The sequence below is a fragment of the Crassostrea angulata genome, chromosome 7, assembly GCF_025612915.1.
Source record: "Crassostrea angulata isolate pt1a10 chromosome 7, ASM2561291v2, whole genome shotgun sequence".
In the NCBI taxonomy this organism is placed as follows: Eukaryota; Metazoa; Mollusca; class Bivalvia; order Ostreida; family Ostreidae; genus Magallana; species Magallana angulata.
The window spans coordinates 40,879,888-40,893,145 of record NC_069117.1 but is presented as its reverse complement, the minus strand read 5'-3'; the positions used below and the strand labels follow the sequence as shown (position 1 = coordinate 40,893,145).

At 32.9% G+C, this 13,258-nt stretch overlaps 2 protein-coding genes and 1 long non-coding RNA gene across 3 annotated transcripts; 2 read left to right on the top strand and 1 right to left on the bottom strand.

Annotated features, from left to right (window-relative positions):
* Window positions 1–406: 406 nt before the first annotated feature.
* LOC128191933 (sushi, von Willebrand factor type A, EGF and pentraxin domain-containing protein 1-like) lies at window positions 407–8,967 on the bottom strand. Its single transcript, XM_052864307.1, has 8 exons — window positions 8,832–8,967; window positions 5,848–5,930; window positions 5,212–5,763; window positions 3,902–4,078; window positions 3,564–3,674; window positions 3,065–3,310; window positions 1,908–2,114; window positions 407–1,505 (listed from the first exon to the last, which is right to left on the bottom strand). Exons 2-8 carry the CDS (start codon window positions 5,912–5,914, stop codon window positions 1,333–1,335), a joined length of 1,533 nt encoding a protein of 510 aa, XP_052720267.1. The 5' UTR covers window positions 5,915–5,930; window positions 8,832–8,967; the 3' UTR covers window positions 407–1,332.
* Window positions 8,962–10,383, top strand: LOC128191936 (uncharacterized). Its single transcript, XR_008244482.1, has 3 exons — window positions 8,962–9,077; window positions 9,164–9,200; window positions 10,294–10,383. It is a non-coding gene; the product is annotated as an uncharacterized LOC128191936 (long non-coding RNA).
* Window positions 10,384–10,789: 406 nt separating this feature from the next.
* On the top strand, window positions 10,790–13,258 carry LOC128191335 (uncharacterized). Its single transcript, XM_052863409.1, has 3 exons — window positions 10,790–10,964; window positions 11,085–11,264; window positions 13,148–13,258. The coding sequence occupies exons 1-3, from the start codon at window positions 10,854–10,856 to the stop codon at window positions 13,256–13,258; spliced, it is 402 nt and encodes a 133-aa protein (XP_052719369.1). The 5' UTR covers window positions 10,790–10,853.

Here is a 13,258-nt window from a genome sequence, read left to right as displayed (position 1 = left end):
TTATTTTTCGGTATTTTATCGCCCATGAACTGTTACATAAACGTCATGTTTTTTTTACAAGAACAGCATACTGTAGAATTATTTTAATTGGTTTGATTCAGTGTTGTTCAGTGATTCAGGCTAAGCTCATGTGTCACATTTTAAGAGTTAACTCTCTAGGTTCATTGTCAATTCTACTTTTATCCCATATATTTTTTTTCTTTTATTTCACCCTTCAACGCATTTATTGTAACGATGTATTCTTGTTAATTGGATTTTTCTCAACACTGTAATTTATGCAGTTAAGAGAATAAAGAAATTGTTATTGTTATTGGTAGGTACCATCGTCGGAACCCACGGGTTTTCTATCCGTTACACTGCGTTGAAAGCAGTGTAACGGATAGAAAACCCGTGGGTTCCGACGATGGGTAGATACATGTACATCGAGAAAATAATTGTGTTTCCAGGGGCCTTTATTTGTGAGTTAATGTGATTGGTATAAATGACTGATTGATGAGTTTATCATATGTTGATCATACAATAAAACACAATGTTTGTGTATTTTAGTTTATAGACATACATATATTATTATAATATAAAAGTAATAAGTTGACATTGGTTAATTCTATGACACATCTAAAGCCATATCAAAGATTGACCATAGATTTGGTCTATTCAAATGAAATAACACCAGATAATTAATATTTGTTATGTAATCACATTATGTTGATTTCATACGCAGAATATTTTATATCATATTCTTCCATTCATTGCAGTTGATTTTTCAAAAAAGTGTAGATATTGTAAATGTATAGTCCCTGCCCTTAAATTACAATGCATACACTTGTATGCGTAACAAATGCGCAATTTTCAAAATCTGTCAACATTCAAAATATTTTTAATAACTATTGAACCTTAATCTTTTTATTCTATGATTATTTCAAGATTAAAATTGAAAAGTGAAGAACACAGCGGACCCTGGAAAGATTTCAAAAATAAAAAAACAATTGATTCTATATGTCATGTTAAATAAAAGCTTAATGTTTATAACACATTTCATTGGTAAACAGAACGAAACAATGCAATTCAAACAAAAGTAAAATTGTATGAGTACACATACAATATACATGTACATGTATAGATAATATTAAATAAGTCGTATTTGATAAATCATATACATTTATATACAATACTTATAGATTAATAGATATTATTTGATAAAACCATTATGAAACATGTAGAGGGTTTTTTTCTCAAACTGATAATTATGACATGTAATCGTTTTCCTTACCCTTGTTAATATTCTTGCAAATAGTATATTTTTACAATCATTTTTAAGTACAGTTGGTAAACTCAGCACTGAACATCAACGTTTTCCTTTTTACAGAGGTCTGCATATCTATTGCAAAGTCTTCTTAAGGAAGATTTCTTGAGAACAGCTAGATATTTTCCCCTCATCTTGTCCTTTTCTTCGTCATCACAATGAGGGAAAGAATATTTACTGTCATCTAATGTAAGAACACGCCCTGAAAAAGATGATGTAAGATGATGAGCTTTAACTTCAACATAGTTCTTTTATATAGAATATTTTTTCATGTCTCATGTGTAAATCAAATCAGCATGTTCTGTTATAATGATTAAATGTAGATTTTTTTTCAATCTAAAAACTTTTTTAAGCATTTAAAAGTTACGGAAAATACAGTATTTAATGAATGACGTTTTTGATATGCTGCAAAGAAAATTGTTTTAAAAACAACCCACTTAAGTAACTCAATCTCTGAATACGAACAAAACGGAATACACATGTCGTTTTTATGCACGTAAAATTTACTTCATTGATGAAATGTATTGCACTATACGTTTCAAATTTAATCGAAGTGTTATCACAGACGAAGATATATTTGGCTAGAAAAAACACAAAATTTTACCCCTGAGCGCCCCACAATATGGAAGGGTTTTCGATGGCAGCCACTTTCCACTCCCACCACAAATGTATTTAGTTCGGAAGTCGTGACCTTTTTGTAACTTAGTTCCTCTTCTGCAGAAAACCATGCATACGCGAGTGTATTCTGTCATCCAACCGTTACAGACAAGTGCCCCGTTTATGGGAACGTTAAGATCCGGGCACGGATGTGCTGAGAAAATTGATAGAATAATAATTGATGCTTGAATATTTCATATTTTATATTTTATAATTCAATATTTGATTTTATAAATATATTACATGTAGCTGCAGCAAAAAACGCAAATGCAAAAAAAAAGTACAGAACAAAAAAAAAAGTGTTATATAGATTGCGTATGTGTATATATGCTCATGGAGAAATGTGTAATTGTCTATTGCCAAAGAATAGCCTGCCAGGTCAGAAATATAAATAAAAGGCTACTACTGACCACTGTGCGTCAGATCATTAGTATGCACTTGATTGCATTTACTTATTAGAAAGAGAATGTTTTAGCACAGTGTCCGTGGGTATAAAATGGGGGGGGGGGGAGACACAGCTCTCCAACAGTAATCTGGAAGCTGTCCTTCTGCCACCTCTTTTTATAAAGGTAAGATAATTATAACACTTGCACGCATTCTCAAAATTCAGAGGGTTTAACTAATATTTTATTTTCCGAGATATTTATAATAAATATTAATGTTGATAAATTTCCTTGTAATTGATATTAATATTTATTGTTAAAATATCGTATCAAAATGTTATATCTTAATAAATCAGTAGTCATCTTGAAGCTGTCTTTCTGCCCCCTCTTTTTATACACTGTCAGACTGGGACACGGGCTACTCCACATGTAGAGGAGGAGACTTTCCAGAGGATCTATATTAACTAAATATTATAAAGCTCCACGTGACAAATAAATGGCTTTATGATAAAGTGGTGGAGCGTTATGATACATGAAAACGAAAAGAGGAGATGCGAAAAAGATAGGATTTTCACGTCTACTTATATTGCATCACTGCATTTGCATATAAACCTGATTTGAAGAAGTATGTATTCTCTTTGGCAATATAAAACTATCAAAATGTCAATTTAGGGGGGTTTTAAGTCAGAACAATTAATAAGAAATGAATTAATTTACTTACGCCGCACGCTGATGTTAAAAGTACATACACTTCGGAGACCATTGAACGGCTTCAGAGCAGTATATACAGCAGTGTAGTCCCCCCAGAAAAAGGTGGATCCATTTTCCGGGTAATTCGTTGTCACATCAACATCATGATGAAAGGGATCAGTGAAATTAGGTCCCGTCCAGGTAATGTTTAGGAATCGTAAACTTGAAAACTCTTGTATGTCGGAGGGACAGCGATGAACAACCGGTGGCTGGATATCTACAGCAGGCACGCGAATTTGGAAATATTTCAGCCATGTATGTGAATAATGAAACTGTATGATATGTATAAACATGTATTTATCTCAAATCAGGTAAATGCTTTACTGATACAGTAAAGATTAGTTTTATTACGCATGAAGCTGCAAAAACAGGCTTAAACCCAAAATGATTGCATTTTCATTAATTAAATTAAATTAAACAATACATTATGCGAAATTAAACGATACATTATGTGACTCAAATGTCCATACCGTTTTCACAATTTACTCCACTATATCCAGTTTTACATTGGCACGAGTAGGTGGCACCATTCAAACATGTGCCGTTATGATGACATGGATTACTTCCACATGCGTTGACAACTGAAGCGTGAATTAAAAATCTTTAAGCGTACAATTTACATAACTTCTTGAACATGGGTTGGTGATTTTCTGGTCAAACTCGATATTAATATATCCTGACCCCAAGTTATTTTTTCCTAAATTTCATTTTTTCAAAAAAGTTATACATCTATCAGTATCTTTATAGGAAGAGAGCTGTCTAGTTTTTTCCATGGTACAAAGATGTATACAAAAACGTTAACACTTACATATACATTTAGGAAGACTTCCGGACCAGACAGAATTCTCCTGACATGTCCTCGTGCTCGATCCATGAAGTTGGTAGTCCTTATCACAACTGTAGGTTACCGACTTTCCTTTTGAGAAATTTTCCCCGATACGGACACCATTGGTTGGTTTCCCAGGATCACCACATGAAATCACCACTAGCGAAGAGTACAAAAAGAATCTTAATTTTTTTTTAACTTTTGATGTCTACTACACGTAAAAAAAAAAAAACGGATATAAGAACTGGAATAAATATTTTTCTACCGAAAATCTGACGCCCCCTAGGGAATGAGGGAGTCATGGATGTAACAATAATTGACTGGCTCACGTGACATATAAGTTGGAAAGTGGACAATAGTAACCGCTTTTTTAGTTTGGTCTATAAAAATTGTGTGTTTAAGGTAACACTGATGAAAAATTAGGTTAGATAGGTAGTGATTTTTTTTTTATTTTATCATTTTTTTTTCTGCATGAATCCTGAGAATGTTTGTTTGTGTCGTATTTAAAAACGGATTTTTAAATAGAAATAATATAAAATTCACAATCAGATAAAAACAGACATCTAAAAATGGTACGATCGGGGCATTTTTGTAGGTTAGGTCGGGTTACCTTAAACACACCACTTTTTAGGCCTTACTATCCCACACGTACAATTAATCCATTCATGTGAAAATAGTGGGTAAACATCCAGATTCTGTAATCTTGAAATAGTCCCTTTTATAGGAACAAAAGTGTTCCAAAAATTGGAAGGAAAGTTTACTTTACTTTTGTAAATAACGATTAAATTTTATCTAGGGTGCTTTCCATTTAACCGGCATCGCTGGATTTGCCGGTGTTGCCTTCGTCGCCGAAAGCTGGAACGCGCGTCGCCGGCGAGCAATTTTGGCAACGCGTATCATCATTGCCGATTAGGAAACAAAATGGCGTATAGGTTAGCATTTTTTACAAAACAGAATTTCTCGAACTAAGGTTTGTCATATTACATAGAAAAACATTAAAACTACAAATAGCCAAAATGTCTGGACCAAATTTTGAGATAAGTATCAGTTTTAAGCTGCAATCATCCTCGTTGGAGCATTGTGACGTTGCCAACCGTTCCATTAACGTCACCGTTTCCCGATAACGTCGCCGGCGAAGCAACGTTAATGGAAAGCGCCATAAGTGTTGTTTTGAACAAGATGGTGATTAATTATTAGAAAATTCACAAATATCTTTCACATCAGAGTTACGTATATAACAGTAGGTATGTTAAGATTAAATTGTCAGTACTATATGGAATCAAAAGACCTACCTTCACAAGCTGTTTTAGTAAGTCGTTCTCTAATAGACTCCAGAGCGTTAAACGTTGCTACATCAAACACGTAAGTAGACTTAGAAGCCATCCCTTCAAGTTCAGTTCTATCCACACCAGAACCAACACCTACGGAGAAAATTATGACGCCGCTATTGCGTAATTTTTCGGCTTCGTCCAAAGTTTTAGGTCCGTTATTTGATCGTCCATCAGTTATTACAACGGCAATTTTGGATACACCTGACCTAGCATAGCTAAAGCTTGTTTCCCGGGCATATTGAAGTGCAAGCTGCGTATTGGTTCCACCACTTTTATATGGAATGTTTAAAACTCTATTTCTTAGACTTTCTACAGAGTTGTATTCACTAAATTGAAACGTGTCGCGAACTCTAGTGCTAAATGTCACTGATGCCATTCTCACGTTATTTGGACCGATCTGAAATCCACCGACCATCGTTTTAAAGAACTCCTTTGTTTTCTCAAAATTTCCTTTTCCAACACTTCCACTTGAATCCAATATAAAAACGATATCGGCTTTGGTACCTCCGCAATCTAAAAACATTATAAGAAAATGTCTAGAATCACATGATGCCAACATTTATTTTCAAACTATGATAAATTTTCCTCTAAACTTACCTGAATGAACATCATGCAAAAAACACAATATGACTGCGATAAGGAGTAGTAAATTTGTAAACGCCATGGAACTTTTATTTTACCTGTAAGCATAAAAATTAATGCCATAGTATATAAGGTATTATATATTATATCTTTTACATACATGTATACTTAATGCTGGTCTAGGGCGTTAAACGTAGCAACATCACACATAGGTATGTATGTATATATATATATAAATATATATATATATATATATATATATATATATATATATATATATATATATATATATATATATATATATATATATATATATATATATATATATATATATATCAGACAAAACCTTGCGATCTAAACGTCTAGAGGAATTAAAAGTATTTCTGCAACGACAAAGATACCCGAAAAATTTAATCAACGCTGGAATAAAAAGAGCAACACAAATTCCATTACATGTTCTACGTAATCCTCGTGCCGGTCTTCTAATACTCGGAACAACGACGGGAAACTTGCTTTTGTTGTGACCCACAATCCAAGGAACAGAAATATTCTAACAGACGTAAAACGACTTTACCCTATTTTAGAACAGTCAGAAAATATGAAGAACTTTTTACAATCCGAGGACATAATCAGTAGCCGACGTAAAGCACCGAATCTTAAACACATATTGACCAAGACCCGATTTACAATGCGGGAGGAAGTTCCATCCGTGAACAAATGCGGCGACCCGAGATGTGGTACATGTACCTACATAGAAAAAGGAAATATAATTCTACTAAAATCTGGGATGGAAATTCGTGCCATTTCTTGGATGAATTGTAAATCGGAAAATGTTATTTATTGTGCTATTTGCCCAACATGCAAAAAATTTTATATTGGACAGACGGGGAAACTAAACGCGCGTGTTCGTGTCCACAACCAACAGATTAAAGACTCGAGTGTTCGTAATAGTCCATGTTGTGAGCATTTTGCTGAAAGCAGCCAGGGAGAATTTAAATTATTCCCATTTTATAAACTTCCAAATGAAAATGAAATACTGCGCTTAGCCAAGGAAGACCACTTTATTAAATTATTTAAACCAAAACTTATTCGCATTCAGTGACAAATTTATTATATGCATGTGATATAATTGAATCATTTGTAATATTTGCTATTATTATTTTTGGCGCCGTTTTGCTCTGTGACTTTCCGCTACTTTAACGTTAGTATGACGTCACAATGAACTTTTGCTTATTGACGTTACTACGTTACATATAAGTCATTTGTACACAACTGCCTGAAGAGCCAGGAATGGCGAAAACGTTTGCAGTAAATAGGATCATTTTGTGATTTTATTCTGGATATTTATTATTTTTAAATTATTTAAAACTGTGCCGATTTTTTTTTGTTGCATTGGGAAATTATATATTATACAAATATTGACTGGGGTTGAGGGCAACATTGATTATATTAGCCCCCGAGGGACGTAATATTGCCCGACGCGAAGCGGGGACAATATTTTCGTCCCAAGGGGGCTAATATAATCAATGTTGCCCGAAAACACAGTCAACATTTGTTTTGTTATATGAAGAAACAAACCAAAATTTAAGAAAGTAATTGAAAACAGATCGCCGTAATTTTCTCAGCTCAACAAAGAATTCACGAATTCAATTTTGTGCAAAGTTCATTTCCAAAATATCCTCAGCATCAAACGGCCACTGGTGATATTCAGCCGACCGTAAGAATTGAAATACAGATGTTCTACCTGATTTTAATTCACAGTAATTCGCAAATCCTTATATCCGTTATGATAGCAAACCGTCGCATTGCACTTCCGTTGTTTACTTGCCTTGACTGACTGGCTATTATGACGTCACCTTGTTTTGGAGTCGCGAAGAGTTATTTACGTCATCGTTTACGAATCAACAAATCAGAGGCGATTATTTGAAATAGAGGAAATGTTCTCTAGATATTATTCCTAGCCGGTCAATATCAAAAAAATATTGACCGGTCAATATTTTTTCGGACGATCTAATATTAGAGTTATTGACGATTGTCTATATAGAGTTATATAGTGAGAATATACTACTGAATATAACAAATATATATATATATCCCTTCACTGTAGATACCAACAATATACATACATACAGAATTTCGGCAAAAAGTAAACTCGATAATAAGTGAGATACTTCAGAGATACCGTACCATAGTTAATTCGAAAATGATTGTAGCTTCATCGTAGGAGTTTTATTTGTAATGTCCGGATCTACCTGATTTTAAGGTCGTGGTGATTGTATTAGCAATTTTAGGTTAAAAAAAAAAACATTTTGTCATCACAAACCAAGGCCAATATACGATCCTCCCCAAAAAGGCCACCGGGTAGTAAAGAAAGAGCAATGCTGAGTTTGGACAAGGGCTTTAGACGATAATTTTTCTAAAAAAAAAAAAGATATGTCTTTTAGAGCTTTATTTGTTTGATTTAATTTGCAAAAAATAGCCATGCTCCATAACAAATATGTTGTAAAAACGGGCAAAACATGGCTGCAAGTTGAAAACGTCATTAGAATAAAAGATAAAAGTAATTAAACAATGTATTCTCTAGATAGAATTTTTTTTAAAAAGTATCAAAGTGGATCATACAGTTTTAACAACTCTACAAGGGGGGCAACATTTTCACTTAAGTTCATATCACTTTGTAACTTTCTAATGCAAACCCCTTTTTTTGCTATGATTAAACTTCACATTATTCACCCACACAGTATTTAAAAAAATATTTTACAGTATCTATATTTACATGAATACATGTATTTAATTTCTCAAATTGAACAAACTTGTTTTTATTTTGATGTTTAGTTATTAAACGGTATACTATTCGACAAAATATAATTATCATTTATACATGTACATTATAGTTTACGAATGTTTCACAAACATTTTCCTATACAATTATTTTTTTTCTTCAAAAAATGCAATCAAACTTGCTTCATGCAAGCATGAAAGAGAAAAAAAATACTCACCGCTGAAAATAATAATGAGTAACAGAGTGAATTCACACTTGTATTAACATATTGTTTTATATATGAAAATCTAAAGAGAGCCACTTGACAAAACATAGTTTAGTCCAGTCGCTGCACTGTAGATCAGCATAAATACTCGAAATTTTCTCAAGTCGTCTGTAGTTGTAAATTTCCGACAAAATGATTCCATATAGACCATTGATCTATTTATTTTATCTGTTCGGTGTTCTAGATGGATCTCCAGCGGTAAGAAATGTACATCATACATCTCACATGTACAAATGATTTGCCTTTCATTTACATGTTGTTGACTCTAGAAGCTTTCGTTTCAGAATGACCTTTTTAAAAAGGGGCCGCCTACTGGTACATGTAAGTTTATCATTTTAATAACAATGTATAAAATTCGCTAAATGATCATATTAAAGAGAAAAATACATGTAACACTTTTTTGATGGGTGATTTGTTCGTAAAAAAATAAAAATGCCAGATTGTAATCAACGGAGACAACATTTTAAAAATAGTTTCAAATTAACTATTTATATTTGCTAGTCATTTATTAACACAATTAATTTCTCCTGTGTTTGATATTTCGTTTTGTGAATGAAGTTATGTTAATAGTAATTCAGTCATTAACAAAAAAAATGGCAAGGGCCTTTTCAACAGCACAAATCATTGTGAGCTCTGCGTATCTTAAATGTTATTAACTTACCTGAACCGAAGGTTCAGGTAAGTTAATAACAATAAGGGAGTCTTTCTCATTTGTTCATGTGTCTGCTTGTCCGTCCGTCTGTCTGTAAACTCTCCTCACAAGAACCACTCGGCGAAATTCACCGTAAAATTGGTACAACGAATTTATAATGGATTAATAAGACAAAATTTCAAACCCTTTTATAATTATTGTACCAGTCACACCTTACCGGATGATTTGACGGACGAAAAAAAACTAACGGAAAAAAATAAACATGTTGGTTGGTTTCCTGTTCATAAAAGTCGGAGTGTAGTTTTTGCACGTTCTTGCGATCAAGTTAAAGCCTTAAAGCATACACACAAATGCAAACTCTTTGTTTACATGAAACGTTTAGTTAAATTTACGGTCAAATGACGGATATAAGTTAAAACTAATACATTATATTATTATACATGAACATTTATGAAACGGTTTTCAAGCGGTTGTCTGACAGTTGAGTCACTTCGGAGCAAGTCTGATTCACCCTTCCTCAGTACCGGTAGATGTCTATTTGTGGCTCGAATCCAACGAACAACATCAACTCTGTCAAATGTTGAAAAAAAACTACATATAAATTAATATACATCGTGCAGTTTCTATGGGATAGAACAGACGTCCATAAAAGTTAGCCTGTAAGGTGTGACTGAGCGTTAATCATGCCTTTGTTAAATTTAGAATTGAAAAAAATTCAAATATGGCAATGATAATAACTTAATTCTTTTTCATTGCTGCTAGTTCCTAAAGCAAAGCTAAAAAATTGTCCGAGGAATATTGAAGAGCAAGCAGACAAAAGGGAAAAAAGTACAAAGGTATATTGGACTCTACATCATTACAAGTAAAAAATATATGTTAAAGATGTTAAAGGTCATTAAACAATTATATATTTGTTCCATACGTGTAGAAAATTATATATATCTTTTGAATTGTTTGTATAGAGTAACCGCTACCTATTACCCTGAAGATACCTTTGTTGGAAAGACAACGGTCACTTATTCCTCCACTGTTTCAGATGGAATGGCCGACAGTTGCTCTTTCGACATCACTGTTTTGGGTAAAATCTATCTATCTATCTATCTATCTATCTATCTATCTATCTACTAGTATCTATTTATCTGGACTTTTTGTAAAATCAATTTGTTTATGGATAAGTTTGTTTAGTTGGCAATATTTATATTTTTCTTATATCACCCAATTCATCGTCGATTTTTTTTATTGCGTTAATATAGTTACCACATGCCAAAAAATTAATCTTAGTCCTAACCGGCTTCTGCTGTGCAACCATCTTGATCTGAGATATGGAACAACTTGTGAATTTAATTGTTATCCCGGCTACTCTCTGGATGGACCTAGACAAATCTATTGTGATAAATATGGAAAATGGAGCAGAGCACTTCCTATATGTAAAGGTATAATATTAAGATAATAATGCACTTTTTTTATTAAGTGCGTTAGTGGTGAATCGACCATATCAAAATTTTAAACATATTAATCTTTACCATGTCTGTTAATTTATGTTTGTGTTGCAGCCTCGCTGTGTCCCTCAATTCATCCGGGAAATTGGAAACACAAATGCACAAAAGGATTTCAATATGGAAGTCTGTGCTACCGTATATGTCCTGTCGGATTTGACAAGCCACCGGGAGAAAGTGGGGTCATGTTATGTCAAGCCAACGGAAAATGGAGGGGGCATTTTCCTGACTGTAAAGGTAGATATCTCATAATCAAGACAGACATATGGTTATTTTAAGTTTTAAAAAATAAATAAAAGGAAAAGCAACGCCTTAATTTGACAGTTCTTATAAAGGTGCTGTCAAAAAGATTAATGCCCGAAATTTCCAACTGAATACCGTAAACTATAAAAGTTTAATTCATTATACCCCACTTTCTAAAGAAAGTTCTGGTATATTGTTGTTACCCGGTCCATCCGTCCGTCTGTTATTTTTACTTTCTCAAACTACATCTTATAAACCTGAAAACTAAAAACTCTTGGAGTTTGGTTTGGGGTGTGGTTTTGTAAAAAGGATTCTCTCGTAGTCTTAGGTGTCAAATAATTGGTAAGAAATGACGTTTTTCCACAAAAACCTGGTTCCTAAAAATCCTATTACATTTTCAACAATAGACAATTCATCTCTTGAAATATGTTTATGGGTGTCCTATAGATGCACAAACAGTATCAGAAACAATTTTGACCTAAAGGTCATTAAGTGGGTAAATAATGACTTTTTTTTTTACATGTATTTCAAAAAGTATCGTTTCAAAACCGTGAACATTTTTGCAGTAGCCAAATGATCTACCAGAATATGATTTAGGGTGTCATTTTGATGTGTGTTCAGGTTTCAGAATTTATTATCACTAGGGTCGGTGTGCAACAAAGTATGACGGTTTTTTTGTGGGTTTTTTTTTTGGCAAAAAAAGTATGGTTCTAGAACTTATCTTACAACCTATAAGTAGCTGTACGTCATATCTTGGGTTAATATATGAGTTGTCCTGTAGATGGGAAATACGGTTTTAAAAATTAAAATTTCATCCAGGGAGTCAAAAAGTAGCAGAAGACTAACGTTTATTATTCCTATAAAAACGTAATTTACAGAACTCATCTTATGATTTAAAGAGGCACTGGTCACGATTTTGGTCAAAAATTATTTTTCCGATTGGAATAATTACAATGCTTCAGTGTGGCATTCTTAATAGGCAAACAAAATTTGAGTGTTATTTGTTGAGTTATAAGCGAGTTATAGAGCTTACAATTCTTTGACATGTAAACAAAGCTTTTGTTTACATTTTGAATGTTGAAGTGAAAATTTCAAATTTAGACCTAAAATGAATGTGATAAACGTTAGAAACTGTTTAGCTATGCTTAAAATGAATAAGAATATAGAAAAATTAGCTTGAAAAAGGTTTTTAATTGGTAAACTGAACCTATGAAAACAAAAACAGGACACGAGCCTTGTTTACATGACACAGATTTGTGAGCTCTGTATCTTGCTTAAAACTTACAGACTGACTCTCAAATTTCATTTGATTATTAGAAATGCATTTCTAAAGCATTGTAAATAAAAATAGAAAAATAGAATTTGACGAAAATCGTGACCATACCCCTTTAATGAATAGCCACATAATATCTAAGGAAATGATAAGAGCTGTCGTTTAGATAGTATGCATTAAGGTTTACAAATTTTAATTCTATTCTGATATTCAAATAATAGCAGAAAATTAACGATTATTCCTTCTGGAACTGTAAATAAAATGTCGGGGTTTTTCTAAGAATAATTTTTTTTTATTTAAAATAAAACAAGCCTTATATTTACACTCTTCATAATTGTCGAATGGTCTATTAAAATCAAAAATATTATCTGGGGTCTATAAAGTTTAATAAACTGGTAAAAAAAATATATTCTAAAATATACATTTACACTAAATTGACTAATGATTTATTTCATTTAAAACAACAACAACAAAAAATAGCATCCTCTTTTCATATTAGGAATTGTTTTAATATATAGTAGTTCATAGACGTGTCAACGACCCGGATCCACCAACAACTGGCGCCGTAGCCTCCGATACCTGGTTAGATGGGACATTTTGTCAGGTCCAGTGTCGCAAAGACCACGACTTCAAGCCTGGCTACCCGTTCTATGAAATGCTGGTTTGTGGAGACAGTGGAAAATGGGAGCCAGAAATGGCTCTCCCTATTCCATAA

Excerpts from the sequence above, each read along its gene's own strand:
- LOC128191933 (XM_052864307.1), bottom strand. The coding sequence starts at position 5,914 with ATGGCGTTTACAAATTTACTACTCCTTATCGCAGTCATATTGTGTTTT. Across the intron at positions 4,079-5,211 it reads TACTAAAACAGCTTGTGAAG|TGGTGATTTCATGTGGTGAT; the intron begins GTAGGTCTTTTG and ends ACTCTTCGCTAG. Across the intron at positions 2,115-3,064 it reads TTTTAACATCAGCGTGCGGC|CACATCCGTGCCCGGATCTT; the intron begins GTAAGTAAATTA and ends CAATTTTCTCAG.
- LOC128191335 (XM_052863409.1), top strand. The coding sequence starts at position 10,854 with ATGGAACAACTTGTGAATTTAATTGTTATCCCGGCTACTCTCTGGATG. Across the intron at positions 10,965-11,084 it reads AGCACTTCCTATATGTAAAG|CCTCGCTGTGTCCCTCAATT; the intron begins GTATAATATTAA and ends TTTGTGTTGCAG. Across the intron at positions 11,265-13,147 it reads GCATTTTCCTGACTGTAAAG|GTCCAGTGTCGCAAAGACCA; the intron begins GTAGATATCTCA and ends ACATTTTGTCAG.